The sequence below is a fragment of the Antechinus flavipes genome, chromosome 6, assembly GCF_016432865.1.
Source record: "Antechinus flavipes isolate AdamAnt ecotype Samford, QLD, Australia chromosome 6, AdamAnt_v2, whole genome shotgun sequence".
NCBI lineage: Eukaryota > Metazoa > Chordata > Mammalia > Dasyuromorphia > Dasyuridae > Antechinus > Antechinus flavipes.
Genome location: NC_067403.1, coordinates 262073910 through 262094724, shown reverse-complemented (window position 1 = coordinate 262094724; position 20815 = coordinate 262073910). Strand labels below are relative to the sequence as shown.

Sequence of the window (20815 nt, the reverse complement as noted above, 5' to 3'; positions counted from 1 at the left end):
ACCCCCTTCAGGCCCTGGATCCCCCGTGAGAAGCAGCCCCACCTTCCCATGGACCTTTGCACAACAGAGTTTGGCTGCCTTCCCCCGGCCCCCAGGACCCTGACTCTGGCTCTCAGACTACTGTTAGGTGCCTCCTTGGGGCCCTGGTGGAAGAGGAGTGGGGGGGGGTCCCTTGGGTGCCTTTGGAGACAGCGCAGTTTGTGAGGGGGCGATCCCGGGTGGGCTCCGAGGGGCGGCGTGCTGGGCCCTGGAGCCGGGCAGACCTGGGGGGCCATCCCGCCGCTCCCTTTCTGGGAGCCTGGAGGACCCTCCCCTCCCTGTGAGCCTCGCTTCTGCTCCCTAAAGCGGCGCGGGCCTTGGGGGCCCCTCCTGGGGCTGCTCCCCCTGCCCCGGGCCCAGCGGTGGTGACGGCCGCCTGCCCACGGCTTGGGGGCCCCCAGGAGGAGAAGGCGCTGCCAGCTTCCTGAATAATTTAGCTGCCTCTGGTGCCCGCTGTCTGTCTGTCAGCCGCGGGGCTCGGGCAGGGGGGCCGCCATTGGCTGACAGCCGGGGACAGCTGCTCACTGCTGCGGCCCAGCCCCCCTTCTCCCGGCGGGGCTGTGGGGAGGAGGGAACCGGGGAGGAGTGCACCTGCGGAGGGGCAGGGACATGTGTGTGAGAGCACGTGTGTACCTGAGCACACGTGTGTGAGAGCATGGGCGTGTGTGGTGTGTGAGCACACGCGTTCAGTGTGGGCCCAGAGGCGGAGCACGGCAGGAGGGAGGCCCGGCCTTGGGCCCACTGGTGCAGGTCTCGGGGCCCCTCTGGGGGTCACCGTCCCCGGGCTCTGTCCCTTCCTCGCGGGGGGTGGGGGAGGCTTCTTCCTGGCTGCCCGTGCCCGACAGCGTAAGCCACACTCGGCACCCTCGTCCCCCACCCCATGTCCTTCATCCAGTCATTGCCTCCCTTCCAAAATCACTTTCACTCTCAGTTTTGGGGTGCTGCTGGGGGCGGAGCACGTGACCCTGAGCTGGGTCCCCACTGTGTATTTGGGCGGGAGCTTCTTGAGGTGAAAAGGAACCTTCTTTACCAATGCCCCCAGGCTGGGGGAGGGGGCGATGAGGGTAATACCTACATGTGAACAGTGGCCATGCTCCCTGGGGGGAGAGTGATGGAGCCCTGGGGGTGGTGGGGTGATGGAGCTCTGGGGAGGGGGGGAGCGATGGAGCCCCATGGGGGGAGGGCGATGGAGCCCCATGGGGGAGGGCGATGGAGCCCCGTGGGGGGAGGCTTTGCCACTGTCTCCCCCCAAAATGAATACAGAAATATAATTCATGAAGTTGCCCCCCGGCCAGAGGGGCAGCCCAGGGCCTGACCTTGGTGGGGTTGGCTGGCTGGGGGCGGTGGGAGGTTCTGGGCACAGCTGGCGCCCCGGGGCTTTCGGGGATGGGAGGCCCTGCCCGCACCAGGCGCTGAGCTCCGGAAGCCCCGACTCTGGGCCTGAGCTCTCCTGGGGGGCTCGGGGGGAGCGCGCATCCTGAGGACTCCTTTGCTTGAGTGAATCAGACTCTCCGGGACTCGGGGATGCAGCGGCTTCCGTTTCCTGCCCATCAGCCCCTTGTTCCTTAGTTCTCTTTTCCGAAGGCCCGGCCCGGCCGCATGAGCTGCACTGGCCAGGAAATGGGGGCAAAGCAGCCGCGAAGTGGCCGGAGAAGGTCCCTGCGGCTCCGCTCGGTGGCCAGAGGGGGTCTCCGAGGCTCCGCGGGCGCTTGGCCCCGTCCAGGTCGGAGCTGCCCCCGCCCGGGGCCTTTGCTGAGCCACGTCACCATCAGCCGCAGCAAAGTGGACTGGACCCAGTCCCATTCGGCCGAGTGTCTGCTTGAGGCTGGGAGGGGAGGGGAACGTGCTGGTCCCTGGCCTGGGGGGCCTGTGCTCCTTGTGGGGGCCCGGGGGGCACCAGGGTCCCGATGAGTGTGGCCCGGTGGGAGGCGGCGGAGACCAGAGGCGGATACCTCCGAGCGGGGGAGGGGGATAGCCTTGACCTAGGAAGGCTTCCTGGAGGAGGGGGCTTTGAGGGGCCCCCTCTGTGTGGCCATGCTGTGTCCCAGTCCAGGTGTCCGGGACACAAAGCCGCCTCTTCCGGGTTTCTGGAAATGGTCTGATTCACGTTGTCGGTGGGGGCCTCTAGGGCGTTCATCTCTGACCGCCGCTGCCTCCCCTTCCCCCGAGTTTCCTCGGTTCTCTCCACGGCTCTATGGGATTCACGGGGTCTGGGGGTCCAGAGTTTGAATCCCTCCTCACTGCTGCAGGGCAGGGTGGCTGTGGGCACATCATGTGACTCAGTTTTCTCATCTGGAAAATGGGGATCACTAATGGCAGTAGCCCTTGCAGCTCCAGTGAGGACTTATGTGGGGGCCCTTGGTCAGCCCCGTGCCAGCCGCTTACTCCTGGCTCCTTCCCAAGAGCTGCCAGGCAGGCAGGGCACTTCTCCCGAAGGATGGAGGATGGAGTCCCCCCGCTCTGCTGCTTCCTCTCTGCAACCTGGGACCGAGCTCTCCGAGCCTCAGTTTCCCTCTTTGTAACTCAAGGCCCGTAAGGATCCTGCTCGGCCGAGCCTGGGCGGGGACTGTCTTTTTCTATCCCCAGCGTGTAGCACGGTGCTTGGCACACAGTAGGTACTTAATAAATGTCGATTGATCAAATGAGAATCTGAAACCGTCCCGCCCACCTTGTGGCTGAGGAATCTCCGCCTTCCACACTTGTGCCCTTTTCCTCCTCCCCCATCTCCCCTCAGGACCTGGAGAGCCTGAATCCAGAGCCTGGGAAATGTGAGAATGAGCGGGCAGGGCCCCCTCCTTGCCGCTGCCAGGCCTGGGGGGTTCTCTGGGATTTCCGGCCGAGACCCTCCCGTGGCCTCTCCCCGTTAGAACAGGAGGGCCGGCCTGGGGGCCAGAGGCTGTCGCTTGTCCCTGGGGGCCAGAGGCTGTTGCTTGTCCCTGGGGGTGTCCCAGCGCCCTCCCTCCCTGAGCGGGTGAGCCTCCCCCTCCAGCTTTCAGTGGCTGCCTCTTCTTGGCCCCTTTCCGAGGGCGAGGACCAAGGCTGGAGTCCGAGCCAGGGGCCTTGTCTTTGGGGCCGGGGCTCCCAGCCTGGTCCCGGCCCCTCCCTCCTCCGGGAGCTGGCCACGGTGAGTGCTGGGCACCCGCGGCCAAGGTTTCCTTGTCAGCTTCCTGCGTCCTCGGCCACCTTTGACAGTCACTGGGCAGGGGGCGGGCGAGGAGAGAACGGGGCACCCCCCCAGCTTCAGCCAGAGCGACAGGCCCAAGAACCGCGTGGCCCCCGCGTTCCGGCTGAGCCTGAGGGGTCTCGGGGAGCACTCCCCGGTCCCACGCGGATCACCAAGGGCTCCTGGATGGCTCACGGCCACGGCGCCCTGGGCGAGGTCTCCTGCTTCAGGGTCCCTGCAGACTGGGAGGGGGCGGGTGCTGAGGCTCTGGAGGGCTGGGCTGCGGCCCCCCGGCCCCAGCTTTCCAGCGGGCACAACTTCGCGGGCCTGAATTTGGGCCGGAAAGTCCCTGCATGGGGCGGCCCGAAGGACTCGGGTTCAGGCACAGGTTAGACCCGAGGGCCCAGAGATTCCCCCCGCCCCCGCTCTGAGCCTCTGAGGTGACCTCATCAGCATTTTCCCTTTGCGCCTGAGAAAACAGCAGGCACCCACTGTCTGCTGCCCGAACAGAGCCCTGGCACAAGGTGTGCCCCGGGGCCTCGGCTGCCCAGTAACCTCGGGACACCCAGAACGGGCGGCTCCGACCTCCCAGCCTCAGGCCCTTAGAGCGGCTCTTCCCTAGAGGGATCTCGGTGCCTTCATCTGTAAAATGGGATCCCAAAGAGAAGCCGCCCCAAGGAATCTCAGCCATGGAGCGAGACCCAGGGAACACTCGCTAAGGTGGGAACCACGATGGCGGCCGCTCGGGGCCCCACGTACGAGACAAAGCTGCCCTGTCCTGAGCCCGGCAACAACCGGATCTGGCAGCTGGGGCCCCGGTTCTGCCGGTGCGGATGCGCCTCGATGACACACGTCCACGGCTTCTGGGAGAACAAAGGGGAAGCCTTGCGGAGGGGAGGTGGGCGGTGGCCGCTCCCCCCTGCGGCTCCTGTACCTCACATACCCCCCTGACTCACTCCCCAGGCAGGCTAAAGGAGCACAGTCATTCCTCCCTTGGCTTCCTGCCCGTCCCGAGCGGGACATCCTCGTCCCAGCCCACGGGACGGATTCTCGGCATACCGGTCCCCACCTAGAGGAGCCGGCTGTTTTGAAAACTGTTTTTGCTGCGAACAAAATATGTTTTTTCCCCCTCCCCCTCCAACAGAAGAAGAAAAACAAATCCCTTGCAACAATGATGGCAATCAGGTAAGGCGGATCTCCCAGGCGCCGGTTACTTCCCGGGCAGCTTCTGAGTCCCACGCACCTTCTCAGGGGAATGGCGCGTTTCTCCCAGAATCCTCTGGAGCTCCGCTTGGCCACTGGGTCGCTCAGAGCCCCTCCATGTTCAGAGATGTCTGTATTATACTTCCTATAAATTGTATTCCCGTTTCTGCCCACCTCACTCGGCATCGGTCCATTAAGCCCCTCGGATTTCGGCTTTTGGCCACTGCCAAGAGAATCACTGAAAATGGGTTTGTTCACACGGGGCCTTTTCCTCTCTCTGGGATCTCTTTTGGACTAAAGGTCAAGAAGTGATATCACTGGGACAGCAGGAAGTTGACTTCTTGGTGAGTTTGGGGAGTTAGATACAAATTGCTTTTCAGAATGGCCAGACCAATACGTAACTCCACTAACAGTCATAACAGGAATATCATATAATGATTGTCTGTTATTATGGCAACAATAATAGCAAGTACGTATAGAGCTTGTTAAGGTTTATGGAGCACTTTGCATATTTTATCTCATTTGACCATATACCTCTTCTGTCCCATAAATCCTCTGCCATTTGCTATTTTTCCTTTTTGGCTACATTACCGCTATAATGGTGAGGTGGAACCTTGACGTAATTTTGATTTACGTTACCCTCTTCATGATTTGGAATGTTTTTTTTATATATAGTCATTGAGAACTTAGATTTCTTTCTTTGAAAATAGACTATTCATGTCTGTCCATCTTTGTGCTCGTAAAAGAAGAAGTCCAGTGATACCTTCTAAATGTAAGCCTAAAATGGCTTAGTTTGGGAATATTACTTAGGAAAAAAGGTGTTTCACTAAATGTTATGAATCCAGTTGAAGGGGCTGGATCCCCATCAGGAGATTTGTCTACCAGATCTCCTAAAACCAGCTTGTCCCAACCAGACCTGAAGGGAAAACTTTCTATAAAGCTGACCTCACTTCATCCCTGTTTCCTCCCAAAAGATAAAAAAATGATCCAACACCCCACCCCCAAGCAAACGAGACTATTTGTATCATTTGACCATTTGTCAATTAGGGGATAGCTCTTATTATACATTTGAATCAGTTCATTATATATCTTGAAAATGAGACCTTTAGCGAAGAAATTTCCTGTGAAGACTTTTCCCAATCACTTATTTCCTTTCTAATTTTAGCTGCATTGGTTTTGTTTGTATAGAAACTTTTGGATCACAATGATCCATTTAACCTTCCATGTTCCTTGTAGCTTTTGTTTAGTCGGGTACTTTTTGCTTTTTCATAAATCAGAAAAGCTATTTCATCCTTGCTCCTTCAATTTGTTTATGATATCATCTTTTCTGTCTAAGCATAGATATTCCTTTGGAGCTTGTCTTGATATATGGTGAGATTTGTTGGTCTAAAATTAAGGTTTTGTGGAATAGTGAGTTCTTACTATGTTAACTGAAGTCAAATTCTAGGCTACTGGGTGCATTTGTTTCTGTACCTGATCAATCTCTTCAATTTATTGATTTCTCTATTTTTTAACAGCACCATATAGTAGTATAGTTTCCAATAAAGATCTTATTGGAAAATTCTCTATTTTATTCCCTAGAGGAAGCTAGGGAACAGAGTGCTAGGACCGGAGTCAGGAAGACTCATCTTCCCGAATTCAAACGTGACCTCGGACACTTACATCTATGTGACCATCCTGCCCAGAGTACCGATTTAGAGTCTGGAAGGCTTGAAATCAAATTTAGCCTCAGACCCTGTTTGTCTCAGTTTCCCCATCTGTAAAATAAGCCAGAGAAAGAAATGGCAAACTACTCCAAGATCTCTGCCAAGAAAACCCCAAATGAGGTCACAAAGGATTGGAAATGACTGAAAATGACTTAACGACAAGAAAGTATAGCTTGAGATTGAGTGTGGCTGGGACTCTTTTCTTCCAACTTCTTGTCATTATTGCCCTTGAAATTTTAATTTTTTATTCTTCCTAGTGATTTCTGTGACTCTGTTAACTAATCCTTTGGCAGTTTGATTGGTATGGTTCTGAATAAATCAAGGAATTTTGGTATAGTTGTCATTTTTATTAGACTGGCTCAGTGTACCCATGACCAATTAATTTAGTTCCGTCTTTATGTAAAGAGTACTATAGTTCCTCTGTGTACTTGGTAGATAGACTCCTGTCTATTTTATATATTAAATGAGATTTTTCTCTCTAATTCTTCATTCTGGAGTGTGTTTGGTAATATCAAGGATCAAATAAACTTATTTATAAATTGCTTTACAAACTATAAAATAGTGTATAAATGCTAGCTATTAGCTACAGAAATGCTTATGATCTATGTGAATTTATTTTTATATTTTATTTATATATAATATAATACTATTAATAATTATTTATTTATAATAAAGGTAATTTATTTTATATTTTAATTTTAATTATTTCAATTAATTTTTTATTGATTTTCTAAAGTTCTCTACGCAAACCATCATATCATCTATAAAAAGTCATAATTTTGCTTCCTCTTTGCCCATATTTATTCTCTCATTTTGGAGATATAGTCTTATACATAAAATACAGTCAAATATAGTCTTATTACTATAGCTAACATTTTAATAAAATAGTAATGATGAAAATGAGCATTTTTGCTTTATCCCTAATCTTATTGGAAAATTTTTTTCTATTTTATTCCCTAGGGAAATCTGGATAGTGCCCAGAGTGCTAGGCCTAGAGTCAGAAAGACTCATCTTCCTGAGTTCAATATGACCTCAGACACTTACTCTCTATGTGACCTTGATTGCCTCAGTTTTCTCATAATAAAATGGAGATAATAACTCTCTTCCAAGATGTTGTGAGGATCAAAATAGATATTTGTGAAGTACCATGCATATAGTAAGAGATATATGCTATCATTCAGTCATGACCCCATTTGGGGTTTTCTTAGTAAAGATACTGGAACAGTTTGCCATTTTCTTTTTCTGCTCATTTTACAGATGAAGAAAACGAGGCAGATGTAGTTAAAACACTTGTTCAAGGTTACAGAGTAAATGTCTTGAGTTCACATTTGCACTCAGGTCTTCCTGACTCTAGGCCTGGTGCTCTAGAGATGAAGCTCCTTATTGTGGAACAGCCAAGAGGCCAGGGGCACTATATCCAAGAGGATGTGGAGGGGAATAAGGAAGGAGGGAGCTGGTGATGGAGGGCTTTGAAAACCAAACAGAACATTTTGTATTTGATCCTGTCAGTGATGGGGAAATGCTGGAGTTTATTAAGTAAAGGTTGATGTGGTGGGATCTGAACTTTGGAGAAAGAGTACTTTGGAGGCTAAGTGGAGGATGGGCTGGAGTGGGAAGAGACTTGTGGCTAACAAACCTTCCAGTATCTATAGCAATAGTCTGGGCATGAGATGATGAGGTTCTGTACCAGAATGGGAACTATGTCAGAGGAGAGAAGGGGGGAGGATTGGAGAGATGCTGCAGAAATGAAGTGGACCAGAGCTACTGCAGAGGTGAAATGGACAGAAAGATGTTGCAGAAGTAAAATGGACAAGGAGATGATCAAGAGGTGAAATCGATAGAGAAATGTTGCAGAAGTGAAAGACAGAGAAATGTTGCAGAGGTAAAACAGACAGAGAAATGTTGCAGAGGTGAAATAGACAGAGCAATGTTGCAGAGGTAAAACAGAGAAATGTTGCAGAGGTGAAACAGACAGAGAAATGTTGCAGAGGTAAAATAGAGAAATGTTGCAGAGGTGAAATAAACAGAGAAATATTGCAGAGGTGAAACAGAGAAATGTTGCAGAGGTGAAACAGACAGAGAAATGTTGCAGAGGTGAAACAGACAGAGAAATGTTGCAGAGGTGAAACAGAGAAATGTTGCAGAGGTGAAACAGAGAAATGTTGCAGAGGTGAAACAGACAGAGAAATGTTGCAGAGGTGAAACAGAGAAATGTTGCAGAGGTGAAACAGACAGAGAAATGTTGCAGAGGTGAAATGGACAAGGAGATGCTGCAGAGTGAAATGGACAGGCCTTGACTTTATTGGATCTAGGGAGTGAGAGATAATGAGGATGGTGTTGCCCTCAGTAGAGATAGGGAAGTTGGGAAAATGGGAGGATTTGGTACGGAATGATAATAAATTCAGTTATAGACAGCTGGAGTCCAAGATTATACTGACCAGCCAATTGAGATTTCTGAAAGAAATGAGATTGGAGATGAGGGATTGGAGATGAACATAGAGTGGGGTTCTTGTAGATGAGAGCAATGATTCAGGATGATTGGACCAGATGCTGTGAAGTCCTTTCCGGCTGATGTGAGACGCTGAGATTCTGGGTTGCTGAAATCAGAAATGTCTCATAGATCAGTCAGAAATCGGGATGAGGAGGAGTCATTTTCATCTCTCCTGGTGCTTTGGAAAGGGGCAAAGAGAATCCTGGGTGAGAGAGATGAGGAGTTGACTGTAGGCTCTCATAATGGGTGGTGGCCCCTATGTCAGAGTGGAGAGCCTTCTAAGAATAGATCAGGCTATTTTTGGAGCATACTTAGTTGTCAAGGAAGGTAAGGGCCGTGCATTCCTTGATCTGTGGTGGGTCATCTCACTGCTGCCTTCGACAGCGCCTTCCAAAATGACGCTCTCAAGAGGTTGCTTATCACCGAGGGGCAGGGGCGGGAGAGCCGGCATAGAAGCGCCAATAGAGATGTTATCAACGTCCCAGTACATGCCAGCCGAGAGCCAGGTCTCCGCAGTCGCTGGAGCGCCTCAGAACAAAGGGAGGGCCCTTGGGCACCTGCTCTTGGCATTGTAGGCAGACGGAAGGTTCATCTTCCTCATCCTGGCTTGTGTCTGGGCTCCTCCTCTAAACAAGTCATCCGCCATCTGTTGCCTGCTCTGTTCAGGGAATCTGGCAAAAGAAGCACAGGATCAGGACTGGGAACAGCCAGGCTCGGAGCTGGGCTCCCTCTGGACCTTGTGGCATAGTGTGATCACTAGGGGAGTGAACACCTTGGGCAGCCGGGACCCGGCGGCTGCCCCTGCCTCTTGCTCCAGGCCTGGCCCCTTCTCTTGGATCCTCACACGGCCCTCTTCTGACCTGGCACCTTTTCTCTCCTATCACGAGGTCTGCCCGACTCGTGCCCGCTGTCCCCCCTCTCTGATGCCCTTGGGGGATCTGAAAGGTGAATTCTTCAGAAGTCCTGGGATTGCTTGATTTGCAGCCAATGTCCCTGGAAGGATCTTTTTTTTGGACTGAAATGGACCTTTGTTTCAGGCAGAGACCTGGGGCCACAAAGGCAGGTGAAGGGGAGGTGTCCCTTCCCTAAGATGCCCCGGACCCTTCCTTGGGGACTCGGGGGATGAGAGAATGCCGGAGGGAAGGGGAGCCATGGCTCCTCAGGGTAGGGGCCTCCCGGGAGTGACCGGGCATCTTGGAGGCGATTCCTTGGGGGGCTTCGGTACTTATGTGGTTTTTGCCGTTGAGCTACATTAAAACCCAAAGTGCCAAGGGGGTAGAGATCGTGGGGGTGGGGATCGAGGAACAGAGCCTCAGAAGGAGCCCTCAGGCTCCGGAGGAGAGGAAAGTGCGATGATCTTTGCCCCTCCTTCATACTCTGCCCCCATGAGCTTCAGCCTGCTTGGGAGTGGGAGCCTCCCTGGGAAGGGGCTGGCCCCCCCTGTGTGACATCATCTGCCATTCCCGGGGACACCGGCCCCCTTTTCACCCCTGTCACCCCGAGTAAGCTGCTGACTCCAGGAGAGAAGCTGGGTCCCCCCCATCTCTCTCTGCTTTGGGGATTAGGGTTAGAGGAAGGGGAAAAGAAAGCATCCTTACGGTCTGGACTGGGGGGGGATGCATGTGAATGAGGGGGGGCGGCTTCCCCAGAGGGCACTGCGGGGGTGGGGGTGGGGCGCTGCCCCAGTTGGAAGAGAGGTGGGGCCGGGGGAGGGGCTTGGGAGACGTGGGCCCTGGCTCTGGGGTCTCTGTCCGCCCCGGCCTGGGGGTGACCTCCCTCCTTGCTCAGCCAGAGAACTATGGGAAGGTTCTCAAGGAGCTTGGAAAACATGGCAGCGCCTGCGGGGCTCTGGGGCCTGAGGAGTCTGGCTCTGTCTCGTGTCCAACAGCCTGTTCTTGGGAGCGCATGCCATCCTTCCCTCAGAGAATGGGTGGGGGGTGGGGGGGCAGCTGGGAGTGCGACTGACCCGGTGCTGGGCCCTGGGGGGCGCGGAGGAGAGGAGCCCCGGAAGCGCGAGTGGGGGCGGCAGCGTGGCCGAGGGTCTCAGGCTCTGGGGTCTGCAGAGAGCCGGGAGATCTGGAGGGGTCGGGAGGGCAGAGCCCAAGCTGGAGGCCCAGGCCCGGGTTCAAATGCCCCCTCTGCTCCCCACAGCTTAGGCGACTTCGCCAAGAGACCGCACCTCTCCTGCTCTCAGTTTCTTCTTCTGTCAAAGGGAGGTGGGGGATGAGCTGAATGAGAGGGTCCCTCCCAGTTCTAGGCCCTGGAGGAGTTGGTGCTTGAGGGCGGGCTTGAGGGAGACAGGATTTGGAGAAGCAAAGGATAATTTCCCTCCACTCCCTCCTTCCCTCCCCTCCCTTCCTTTCTTCCTTCCTCACTCCTTTCCTCCTTTCCCCCCTCCCTTCCCCTTCCCTTCCTCCCTCTCCTCCCCTCCTTCCCTCCCCTCCCCTTCCCTCCCTTTCTCCCCTCCCCTCCTTTCCCTTCTTCTCTCCTTCCCTCCCCTCCCTCCCTCTCTCCCTTCTTCCCTCCCCTCCCTCCCTTTCTTCCTCCCTCCCTTCTCTCTCTCCCTTGTCTCTGGCTCTTGATCCCTGTCCCTCTGTTTCTGTCTCTGTCACTGTCTTGCTCTCGGCCCTCTCCCATTTCCATATGATGGCTCCCGAGGTGAACCGGGCGTCCCAGCGGCGGCAGCTCCATGGGCTGGGCTGAGGAGGCAGAGACTTGAACAAAAGGGGGTCACTGCTGATGGCGGCCCCAAGGGCTTCTGGGGAATCCCCCCCAAGGAGGCCCAGAGAGTCCAGGGCGAAGCCGGCTGTGTCTGTAGCAAGAGACTGTCCTGCAGGTGGAGGGGCCGTGGAAAGGACTTTGGTCTTGAGCCGGCTTGGGAGCCACAGCAGCCATGGTAGGAGCTGGGGCTCCCACCTAGGGCTCCTACCCCCGGCTCCCCCCCCGGCTCCCCCCCCGGCTCCCACCCCTGGCTCCCACCCCTGGCTCCCACCCCCGGCTCCCACCCCGGGCTCCCACTCCGGGCTCCCACCCCCGGCTCCCACCCCGGGCTCCCCCCCCGGCTCCCACCCCGGGCTCCCACCCCAGGCTCCAGCTCCCACCCCCAGCTCCCACTCCGGGCTCCCACCCCGGGCTCCCCCCTCTGTAGAATGGGGCTGATAACCGCCCCCGCCCAGGATGGCCGGGAGAGACTGATGGTCAGTGGGCACCGGAGCCAAAGCTGCTCCCTGTGGGGGAGGGGGGGGAGGCAACGTCGGGCCCTGGGGCGCCCCCTGAGGGAGGTGGGGGAAGGACACGGAGACAGGAATCCTAGCTTGGCCCCAGTGGCCCCGAGTCCCAGGCTCCTCCCCTGTAAGCGGAGGGTGGTCCTCCCCCCCTCCTCCCCCTGGGCTGCTCAGAGGCTCACTGAGGAAAGGCTGGAGGAGGGACGGCCCTCTGACGGGCTCCAGGCAGGGCAGAGCCTCCGAGTCCCGGCCGCCCGCAGGACTTTCCCTTCCTCTGCTGTCCCTGCTCCCGGTCCTGGGTTGGGGCTGCGGACTTAGCAGGAGGCCGCCTGCGCAGGGAGCACTGCGGACGTGGACAGGAGGGCCAGCGGGCTATTTATAGGCGGCAGGATGTTGTGGAAGCTCGGAGGGTCAGTGAGGGCGGGCTTTGGGAAGGGACCCCCTCCCTCCCTGCGAGAGCTTCCTGCAGTAACCGAGGACGGTGAGGGAACAGCCGCAGTGATCGTGTCCCCGCAACCTGGGGCCGAGACAGCGGCTCACGGGGCGTCGGGTCCTCCCGGGTGGGCCCGGCCGGGGCGGGTCCGAGCTCTGCGAGCTGCTTCGGGGCCTCGGCTCCCGTTGCCCCCCAGGAGCCCCGGAAGCGCCCCTTCCTTCCCCCCCCCGCTCCGGGAGGCTGGGCCTGTCTGGGGAGTCTCCGGGCCTGGGCTTCTCTTCCCGGGGTCCCGGGATCCCCCCCTTCAGATGGAGCCAGCGACCCTGGCACTCATGGCTCCCCTCTCCCAGAGGGATTGTGGGAAAAGGTCCAGCCTGACCAGGCTGGAAGAACGCGGGGACTCCCTGCTGGGCCTGTGCACGAGCCGCTGAGGGGGGGGGCTCGGCGAGGGAAGCCCCCGGGGGAGCCCTGGGGTTTCCTGCCGGCCGGGCTCAGGGGGGGCAGCAGCTCCCGGGGCTCCCCAGGCCGGGCCGCGAGGAGGGACCTTCACTGACAGGCAGCGCATCCCCCCAGGCCCCAGGGCCTTTTCCTCAGCCGGGTCAGAGGGCGATGATACTTGGGATGGATGGGAAAGCGCTGCTGGCACCTGGGCTGGCAGGAAGGGCCCCCCTCCCCCCCCAGCCCCCTTGGGAAGGAATGGCCGCCCTTGCTCGTGTCCTGGGACATAAACGCTCAGTTTTGTCCAGATTTTGCTTGTTACAAACAAGACCTGCTGACCCGGGTCCTTCTCCTGTTCTCCGTTTGTTTTTGTGGCTTTCCAAGGTCCCCCCGGGCTCCCCCGAAGTCCCAGACTCGCACCTCCCTGTAAGAGCGGGGCCATGGTCTCCGGGGGCCCCCACCCGCTGCCGGGAGGACCGAGGGGAGCCGGGCCCTGGGTTGTTTGTGTCACGGCCGCAGCCGCCTCCCACCTCCCGGGGCCTGGCTGGGCCTGGGCAGGCTGGGGCCTGATCCCGGAGGGCTGGGCTGCGAGGGGGGGAGGGGGGGAAACCCGAGAGGGGCCCACGCCCGGGGGGGGGGAGAACAGACTAGGAGGCCTCTGGGACATGTCGCCCCCTCCCCCCCTCCCCCGGGCTCACATTCCCAGGGGCCTCTGGAGGGCCTCGCTGTGCCCGGGAGGCCTGGGGGCTGTGTATGCAGAAGGTGCTTAATAACTGACCACTCCAGAAAAGCTGTGTCTGCGCAGGGCTGGGAAGCTCACAGCCTGGGGTGTCTGTGATTGGGAGTGTGGTTACCCGCCCCCTTCCCCCACAGGCTCCGTCCCTGCCCCAGGACCCCGGCTGGGGGCCCCCCCTCAGGGAGCCCCGGAAGCAAACAGTGGGCCTGCACCTGCCCGGCCCGTGCGGCTGCACCCGGATCGTTGACCGAGGGCCCGGGGCCGGGCTGCGGGATTCTCTCCTTGGAGCCCCTGGCAGGCAGAGGCGCCCCCTTCTCACAGAGGCTCCCGTGGGAGGGGAAGGAGGAGGCTGGTCTCCCCGACGCTGATTGTGCCCAGGGAGAAGAGAGCCGAGGATGGGGGGGAGGGGGGAGCCCCAAGGCCATCGAGGGGGGGAGGGGTGAGCCCCAGGGCCATCGAGAGGGGGAGGGGGAGGGGGGGCTTTGGAGCCAGACCCTGTTCCATGGTCACAGCTCAAGGGGTCGGATGCTGGCTGAGAAAGGGGGTGGGGCCTGTCTGACCACGCTGTTTGCTGGGCTTGGTACACCGTGGGTGCTTAATAAGTGCTCATTCATTCATTCATCTTAAAGTTTGTTGTGGCCACTTGGGGAATCCTTTTGGCCCTGGGATCCGATCCATGAGTGTGAGGGTCCCTGGGGTGCCCCCCCATGGCGGCCTCGGGAGCAGGGCGGGATGTGGGCGGGGGAGCTGCTTCCAGAAGGCCGAGGGTCGGGGGCACTGGCGGGCGCGGCTCTCACAGCTCAGCCCCTCCCGGAGTCACCCAGCCAAGGCCGGGGTCCTGGGCTTGTGTGTCTGCTGCGGGACCTTGGGGGGGGGCTGTGCTTGAGGCAGCGGGTGCCCCCTGCTGGAGGCTCAGCCCCCCACGCTCTGTGGGACTGGCTGACAGGCCTCGGGGTCTGGGGGGGGGGGGGAAGGAGCCGCTCTGCCCTCCCCGGGGCCTCCCCTTCCATGATGGGCCGTGGGTACCCACAATCCCGTGTGCTGCTCGTGTCCCTCATTTTCTGCCTGTGTAAAAGGGGGTGGGGTCAGCTCCAATGCCCGAGTCCTGAGGGGGGGCTCGGACTGGGAAGCCCCCCCATCTTGCCCGGGGCAGTCCTGGGCGCGGCTCATTGGCTGTTGGTCGCGGGGCTCGGGCCCGAGGCCGAGGAGGCCGGAGGGGGCCAAGAGCCGGGATCCAGGTTCCTCCGGGGCTGAGGGTCACCTGCGAGCCCCCTGAGCCCGGGCCCCTGGACTCGCTCGCCTCAGTCTCTCCATCGGCCCCCAGGCTCCCTCCGGCCCCGTCCTTCTCTCCGACCCGGAGGAACCCAAAGGTTCCCTGTGTCCCCGGGCCCGGCGGCAGATACGCGGGCACTAAGCTGTGCCAGGAGGAGGGCGGCGCCCCCTGTCCTCGGAAGGAGCTGTGACCACCGGGAGGAGGGAAGGTCTGGGCCCCCCCGCGGCCTGTCCTGGGCTCCCTCACTGACGGGGGTCTCACCCCCGGAAACCCTCCCACTCCTCCTGCGCGTGGAGGCCCCAGACCCGGGTCTGTCCCTTCCCTCCCCGGGGGTCTGAGCGGAGCAGCCTCCGGGAGCCCCGGCCCCCCCCTCCTGACAGGGCCTCCGCGCTCCCTCTCTGTGCGCGGGCTCGTTCCCGAGGCCTCGGGCAGCTGGAAGGGACCCCCAGCAGGGGAGGGGGGGCAGGCGGGGGGGGGTCACCGAAAGGGGGGGGACAGGTCCGGAGGGAGCCCTGGGGGTCGCAGTCTGGGGGGGGCGCGCCGTCCTTGGCCGGTTCAGACCGAGCCGCTGGCACCCGCAGAACCCCCCCCCCCCATTCGACAGAAGGGTAAACTGAGGCCCGTCCCTCAGCACCTCCCGGCCGCAGGAGGGACTCGTGATCGCCGCTGACTGCCCAGGTGGGGCCCGAGCTCCGGCCGAGGCCGCCTCCATTTCCTGGCCGATGCTGCCCCCTTCCTGAGCAGGGGAGAACTTCCCTTCTGCCTGGGAGAACGGGCCTCGCCGCCTGCCGTGGGGGGCTCGGGTCTGGGGGGTCTGTCCCGGGACGGCCCCGCGCCTCCCTCCTCCCGGGGGCTCCCCTGTCACCGCCCCCCCCGGCCCCCAGGCCTGAGCCTCCCAAGCCCCCTTTGTGAGTCCTGCGGCCCCGAGGGCACCGCCCGCCCCCCCCCTGCCCAGGGGCGCCCCTGCCCGCCGGGCACATGGGGGCAGCCAGAGGAGAAACGCTCTGCCCCCTCCGAGGGGCCAAGGCGGGCAGCAGCCAGGGCACCCCCCGCACACGGTGGGACAGAGCGTCGGGAGCCCCCAGAGCGAGGCTGAGCCCCCAGGAGTGATTGTGCGGGGTGCCGACGTCTGTTAGCTCGGCCACCCCACGGCTCCCCCCCCCACGGCTCCCCCCCCAAGGCTCCCCCCCTGCTCCTGACCCCCCTCCCCCCCCCCCCCCCCCATCCCGGCCCATCCCCGGCTCCCAGACTTCTGGGGCCCCAGGTTGCCTGGTGCATAGCCTGGTCTTTGCTGCCACCTAGTGGGCAGATGGGGCGCTGAGCTGCAGGACAGTCAGAGGGCCCAAGGGTGGTGGGCTTAAAGGGAGGGGCAGGGAAGGGCATGGGGGGCGAGGGAGCGCCCTCGTGGGCGGGGCTTCCAGGCCGGCCTCCGGGCAGCCCCCGACCCCCTCGTCCTCCCGCCGGATCCTCATCAGACTCCCCTTGGGGGCAGATGTTCCCCCCCAGGGTTGGGAGGGAGGGGCCGAGAGCGGCCCCATCTAAAGCTTAGTCTGAAGAATTGGGGGGGGTGATTTTGTCTGGGGGGGCTTTCCTCCCCCGGCCTAAAGTCCAACCTCCAGGCCCCGCCTCTGAGGGCTGAGGGAGCCCCAGGCAGGTGCAGCCACGCCCACCCACGGAGCCCTGGGGCGGTGCTTGGGGGCTGGCAGAGCCTTCCTGAGCCCCCTGAGTGTGCCCAGAGATGCCCCCCCATGGCTGGCGGTGCCCACATGCCCAGAGATGACCCCCTGTGGCTGGCGGTGCCCCCCGTGACTGGCAGTGCCCCATGCCCAGAGACGGCCCCCGTGACTGGCGATACCCCCATGCCCGGAGATGCCCCCATGACTGGCAGTGCCCCATGCCCAGAGATGCCCCCGTGACTGGCAGTGCCCTATGCCCAGAGATGCCTCTATGGCTGGCAGTGCCCCCCATGCCCGGAGACGCCCCCCCCACCCCGTGACTGGAGATGCCCCCTTGGGGCTCCTAAGCTTAATGGTGCTGGGGAGTCCCAGTGCCCCCCAGGGAGTGGCGGGCACCTTGGGGTGCCAGGGGCAGCGGGCACGGGGGGATGGGCTCGCACTGACACGGGCTCTTTCTCGGGCTGTTTTCCAGCTTCCTCATTGTTCTGATCTGCCTCATCTTCAGCGTGCTCTCCACCATCGAGCAGTACGTGGCCCTGGCCACGGGGACCCTCTTCTGGATGGTACGTACCTACAAGGGGGGCTCCCCCTCCCTCCTGGGCGGGTGCGCCCGCCCAGACCCGCAGCCCCTGCCCCCGCTCCCTCTTCCCGGCCCTTCACACGCGCTCCCAGCAATCTCCGGGGCAGCGCTTCCTCCTGTCCCCCTCCCCACCCCCCCTCCCGCCCCTTCCCCCGCATCTCCCAGGACTGGCCCCGTGGCTGTTGGAGGGGGTGTCTCAGCCAGGTCTGTGCCGGGGGGGGGCCCGAGCTGCCCAACGTCTCCCCTGCTGGGGACTTGGCTCCCCCGGTGCCCAGGGCTGTGGGAGGAGCCTAAAGAACAGGCCTCTGCCCCCCGCCCCCCCCCCCTCAGCTCGGGCCTTGCCAAGGAGAGCAAACAGAGGGAACAGCGGCCCCTGGCAGGGGCAGGCCCGAGCTCCCCGAGGGCGGGGGCCACATCTCCCCCAGCCAGAGACCCTCCCCCTCAGAGGCCCTGACCCGGGAGCAGAAGCCAGGCCATTGCCAGGCTTGGGCACAAACCGGGGGTCCCTCCTTAAATCCAAGGCTCTCGTAGCCCTTGGCTTGGAGAGAAGGTTCTGGGGCCCCTCCTGCCTTGGCCAGGGGCAAGTCCCAGCACCACCACGGCCAGAGCCCGCGTGCCCGGCGGCCAGGAAACCAGGAGTGGGGGGGGCAGCAGTGGGGGGGGCGCTGAGCCCTCCTGAGAGGCTGCCCCCTCCGGGCCATTTGCCTGAAGTTTGTGTTTTTCTGGAACTGAGTCTAGAGGGGCTTTCTGGGGAAAGCTGGAGCTTCCAAGGTGGGTTGTGGGGGCTGCGGGTGCTGGGACCCCCTGAGGCAGGCTGAGAGGGCTGAGACCCCCCAAGGTGGGCCATGGGGCTGTGGGGCTGTGAGGGCTGCGGGTGCTGGGCAGGGATTCCTCCCGTGTGGCCGGGTCTGATTCTAAATCAAGGCCGCTCTTGTACTGGAGATTCGGGGGCTTCTCTGCTGCTAAGGGGGTCGCACAGCCTGGGCACAGGCCGGTCCCCGCAGTTGCGAATGACAGACACTCAGAGAGGGAGAGGAAGAGGAGGGAGAACATGATCCGGGGGCGGCAATGAGGAAGGGTCTCCTGTGGGCCGGGGCTGCAGGAGACGAGCACTCTGGGCCCGAGGGGCGGCCCGGCTGAGGGGGTGGGGGCTGAAACCCGGTTCCTGAGCTGAACTGTTCCCGCCAGCCGGGTGGGTTTCCCAGCACCCTTTGCGGGTGGAAGGGCAGGGTCCGGTCTGGTGAGGGGGCAGAGGGGTATTGAGAGGGGGGCAGTCCCGGGAAGGGGGAGCCTCTAGCACCAAGCAAAGGATGGGCCAGGATGGACGTGGCCGGGGGGGGGGGGGCTGCGGAAGGGCTGCGCCCCCTGCAGTCAGATGAGGAACCTCCCCCATCTGGGAGCAGGCAGGGGAGCTCGCCCGGGCCGGGGACCCTCAGTTTCCCCGCCTGTCCGCGCAGGGCCCCTTCCCCCCGCTCCTGGCTCCCCCAGCCCCGGGGCCGCTCCCGAGCCGGGGTCAGCGAGGCCGTTCCGGGCAGGTGGGCCGCCCGCCGAGGGCTCAGAGGAAGGGGGGCCGGCCAAGGCCTGGCCCTTCTCGGCGTTCTGGGGAGCTGGGAGCGGGCTGGAGGGCTGCCGGGCCGGGCCGGGCCCCAGATGGGGAATGTGCGACCTGGACGCTGAGAACACGATCTGGAGAGGGCGGAAAAAGCCTCCGAAGATGGATTTTCCCAGAGAGACCATATTTTTCCTTCTTTTCATAAGCGGGCTCTTCTGGTGCCAGAAAGCTGCGCTCCCAGCATGATCTCAGCGCTCCGAAGGCAGCGTCCAAGGGGATTAAAGATTCTGCTGAGTGCGCCTGAAAAAATGATTTTCTTGGAGGAATCCTGTTTCAGAGCTGGGCCCGGCCCAGGACCGTTAACGGGCACGTTTTCAGACATGTGCGTCCTCGGGGGCGCCCGCAGCTGCACGGGTGGAAACGTGACTGCCGGCCTGGCCCGGGGGCCGCCGGCTCCCCGAGAACGCTCCCGGGCTCCCCAACAGTGCTTCCTGGCTCCCCAACAGTGCTTCCCGGGCTCCCCAACAGTGCTTCCCTGGATCCCCGAGAACGCTTCCCGGGCTCCCCAACAGTGCTTCCCTGGCTCCCCGAGAACGCCCCCCCGGGCAGCCCGGGCTCATCGGGGGGCTCGACATGTTATGGCTGCACCGGCCGGGCCCGTGGCTGAGGCGAGCCCTGGCTTTCTGCTCTGCTGTGGCTTCCAGGCTTGTGTTTTAGGGACCCCCAAGACCCTGGAAAATGACGTCCTGACCCCCAGTGGCGCCCGTGCCTTTGGCTCCTGCCAAGGAGGGCTTGTGACCCGTGGTCTCCTTCTCTCCCTCCCACAGGTGGATGGGGGGGTCCCCAGTGTCGGTGGGCGGGGCAGCACTGTGGGGGTTCCACGGGCTGCTGGGACAGACCCCCCATATATATTTACACTTACACAGTCACACACTCACAAAAGGAGCGTTTCCAACCACAATGGAAACCAGGGGCTTCTTCGTGAGACTGAGGTTGTTTTGTCCCCCCGAGTTTGGGGGGCTGCCCCCCCACCGTGACTCGCGGGCTGCCCGGCTTCCCGGGGCTCCTTCCTGGGCATCCCGGCGATGCCATCTTGCACTGAGGCCCTCTGCCTTCCCTGGGGGCCGGCATCGCCTCTGCGGCCTTGCTGTGGGGGGGCTTCCGGGACGGGGGGTGTTCGGGGGGGGGCCTCAGGCTCCCTCCTGGTTGGACAGACCCGACCATGGACTCCTGCCTTGGAGTCTCACAGTGGGGGCGGGGGCCCCGTCCCGTCCCAGCCTTCCAGGGGTGGTAGCTGGGGGGGGGGGGAGAGCCCCCGCGGGAGGCCGCACCCTCGGGGTGTCCTTGGGGCTCTGGGCAGCGGGGGGAGGGTCCCCTCCTGAAGCTCCCCTGTGAGACTGTGGATCCCCCAGCCTGGCTCCTACCTCTGAGCTCGAGGGACCCCGTGCCCGCCTCCTCCCATGCTCCTCCTTGGGGCTGCCAGACCGGGAGGCCCCCGAGGGCAGGAGTTTCTGCCCCAGCTGCTCCCGGCTGGCTGTGCTGGGGGATGGTCTGGAAGAGCCACCAGGCGGGAGGAGGAGGTGGGCAGCTCGAGGCCCTCGGGACGTGGAGCCCCTCAGGGTGGGACAACTGTGGGCAGGCAGGAGACTGTGCCCCGGGACGGTGGGGCGGCCCTGGGGGTCGCTTATAAAGTGGAGGGGCTGCCCCCTTCCCGAGAGCCCCCGAGCCCCCAGTTCTGTGGGCTAGCTCGAGGGAGCCGGGGACGGGGCTCCCTCCTTCCCCTCTCGGCCTGGAGGGGGCAGCCTCTGCCCTTGGATGTGGTAGCCCCAGGTCCCGGCCAGCTAAGGCAGGGAGCCCCCCGGGATCCTGAGCGGGGCCGGCCCCCCAGGGAGCACCAGGCGGGCGCCCCCCGTGCCGAGACGTGCCGGGAGAAGCCGTGGCTCGGGGCGGCCGAGGGCTTCCGAGAGGGAGGAAGGTGCTCCTGGCAGCCCAGGCCCCCTACTGGGTGGGCACCGGGCCTGGGGGTGGGGAGCCCCTTGTGGTCCCTGGGACACCAGGGCCAAGCGCAGTCCTCCGGCCCTTCCGGCCAGCCCGGGCTCTGGGAGCCTCCCCCTGCCCCGGGGTCCGGACGCTGAGGGGCCCTTCCTGCTAGTCAGGCTTTGGGCTACGGGCCCCCCCTCCTCTTTCCTAGGCAGCGGGAGGTGGGGACGAGGCTGCGGGGGCTCTGGGGCTCCTGCCATACCCTCCCCCTCCCCGGGCTCAGGTAGCAGCAAGAGGGGCTGATTGGCCCCTGGCCTCCAA

General features: G+C 61.3%; 1 protein-coding gene across 2 annotated transcripts in view; it reads left to right on the top strand.

The window, feature by feature from the left end:
- The window catches only part of KCNQ1 (potassium voltage-gated channel subfamily Q member 1), a 218504-nt gene that overhangs the window by 37521 nt on the left and 160168 nt on the right, over nucleotides 1-20815 (top strand). For both annotated transcript variants that reach the window (XM_051967079.1, XM_051967080.1), the window contains exon 2: nucleotides 16855-16945. In XM_051967079.1, coding sequence (XP_051823039.1) covers nucleotides 16855-16945 — 91 coding nt within the window. The remainder of the gene's footprint in view (nucleotides 1-16854; nucleotides 16946-20815) is intronic.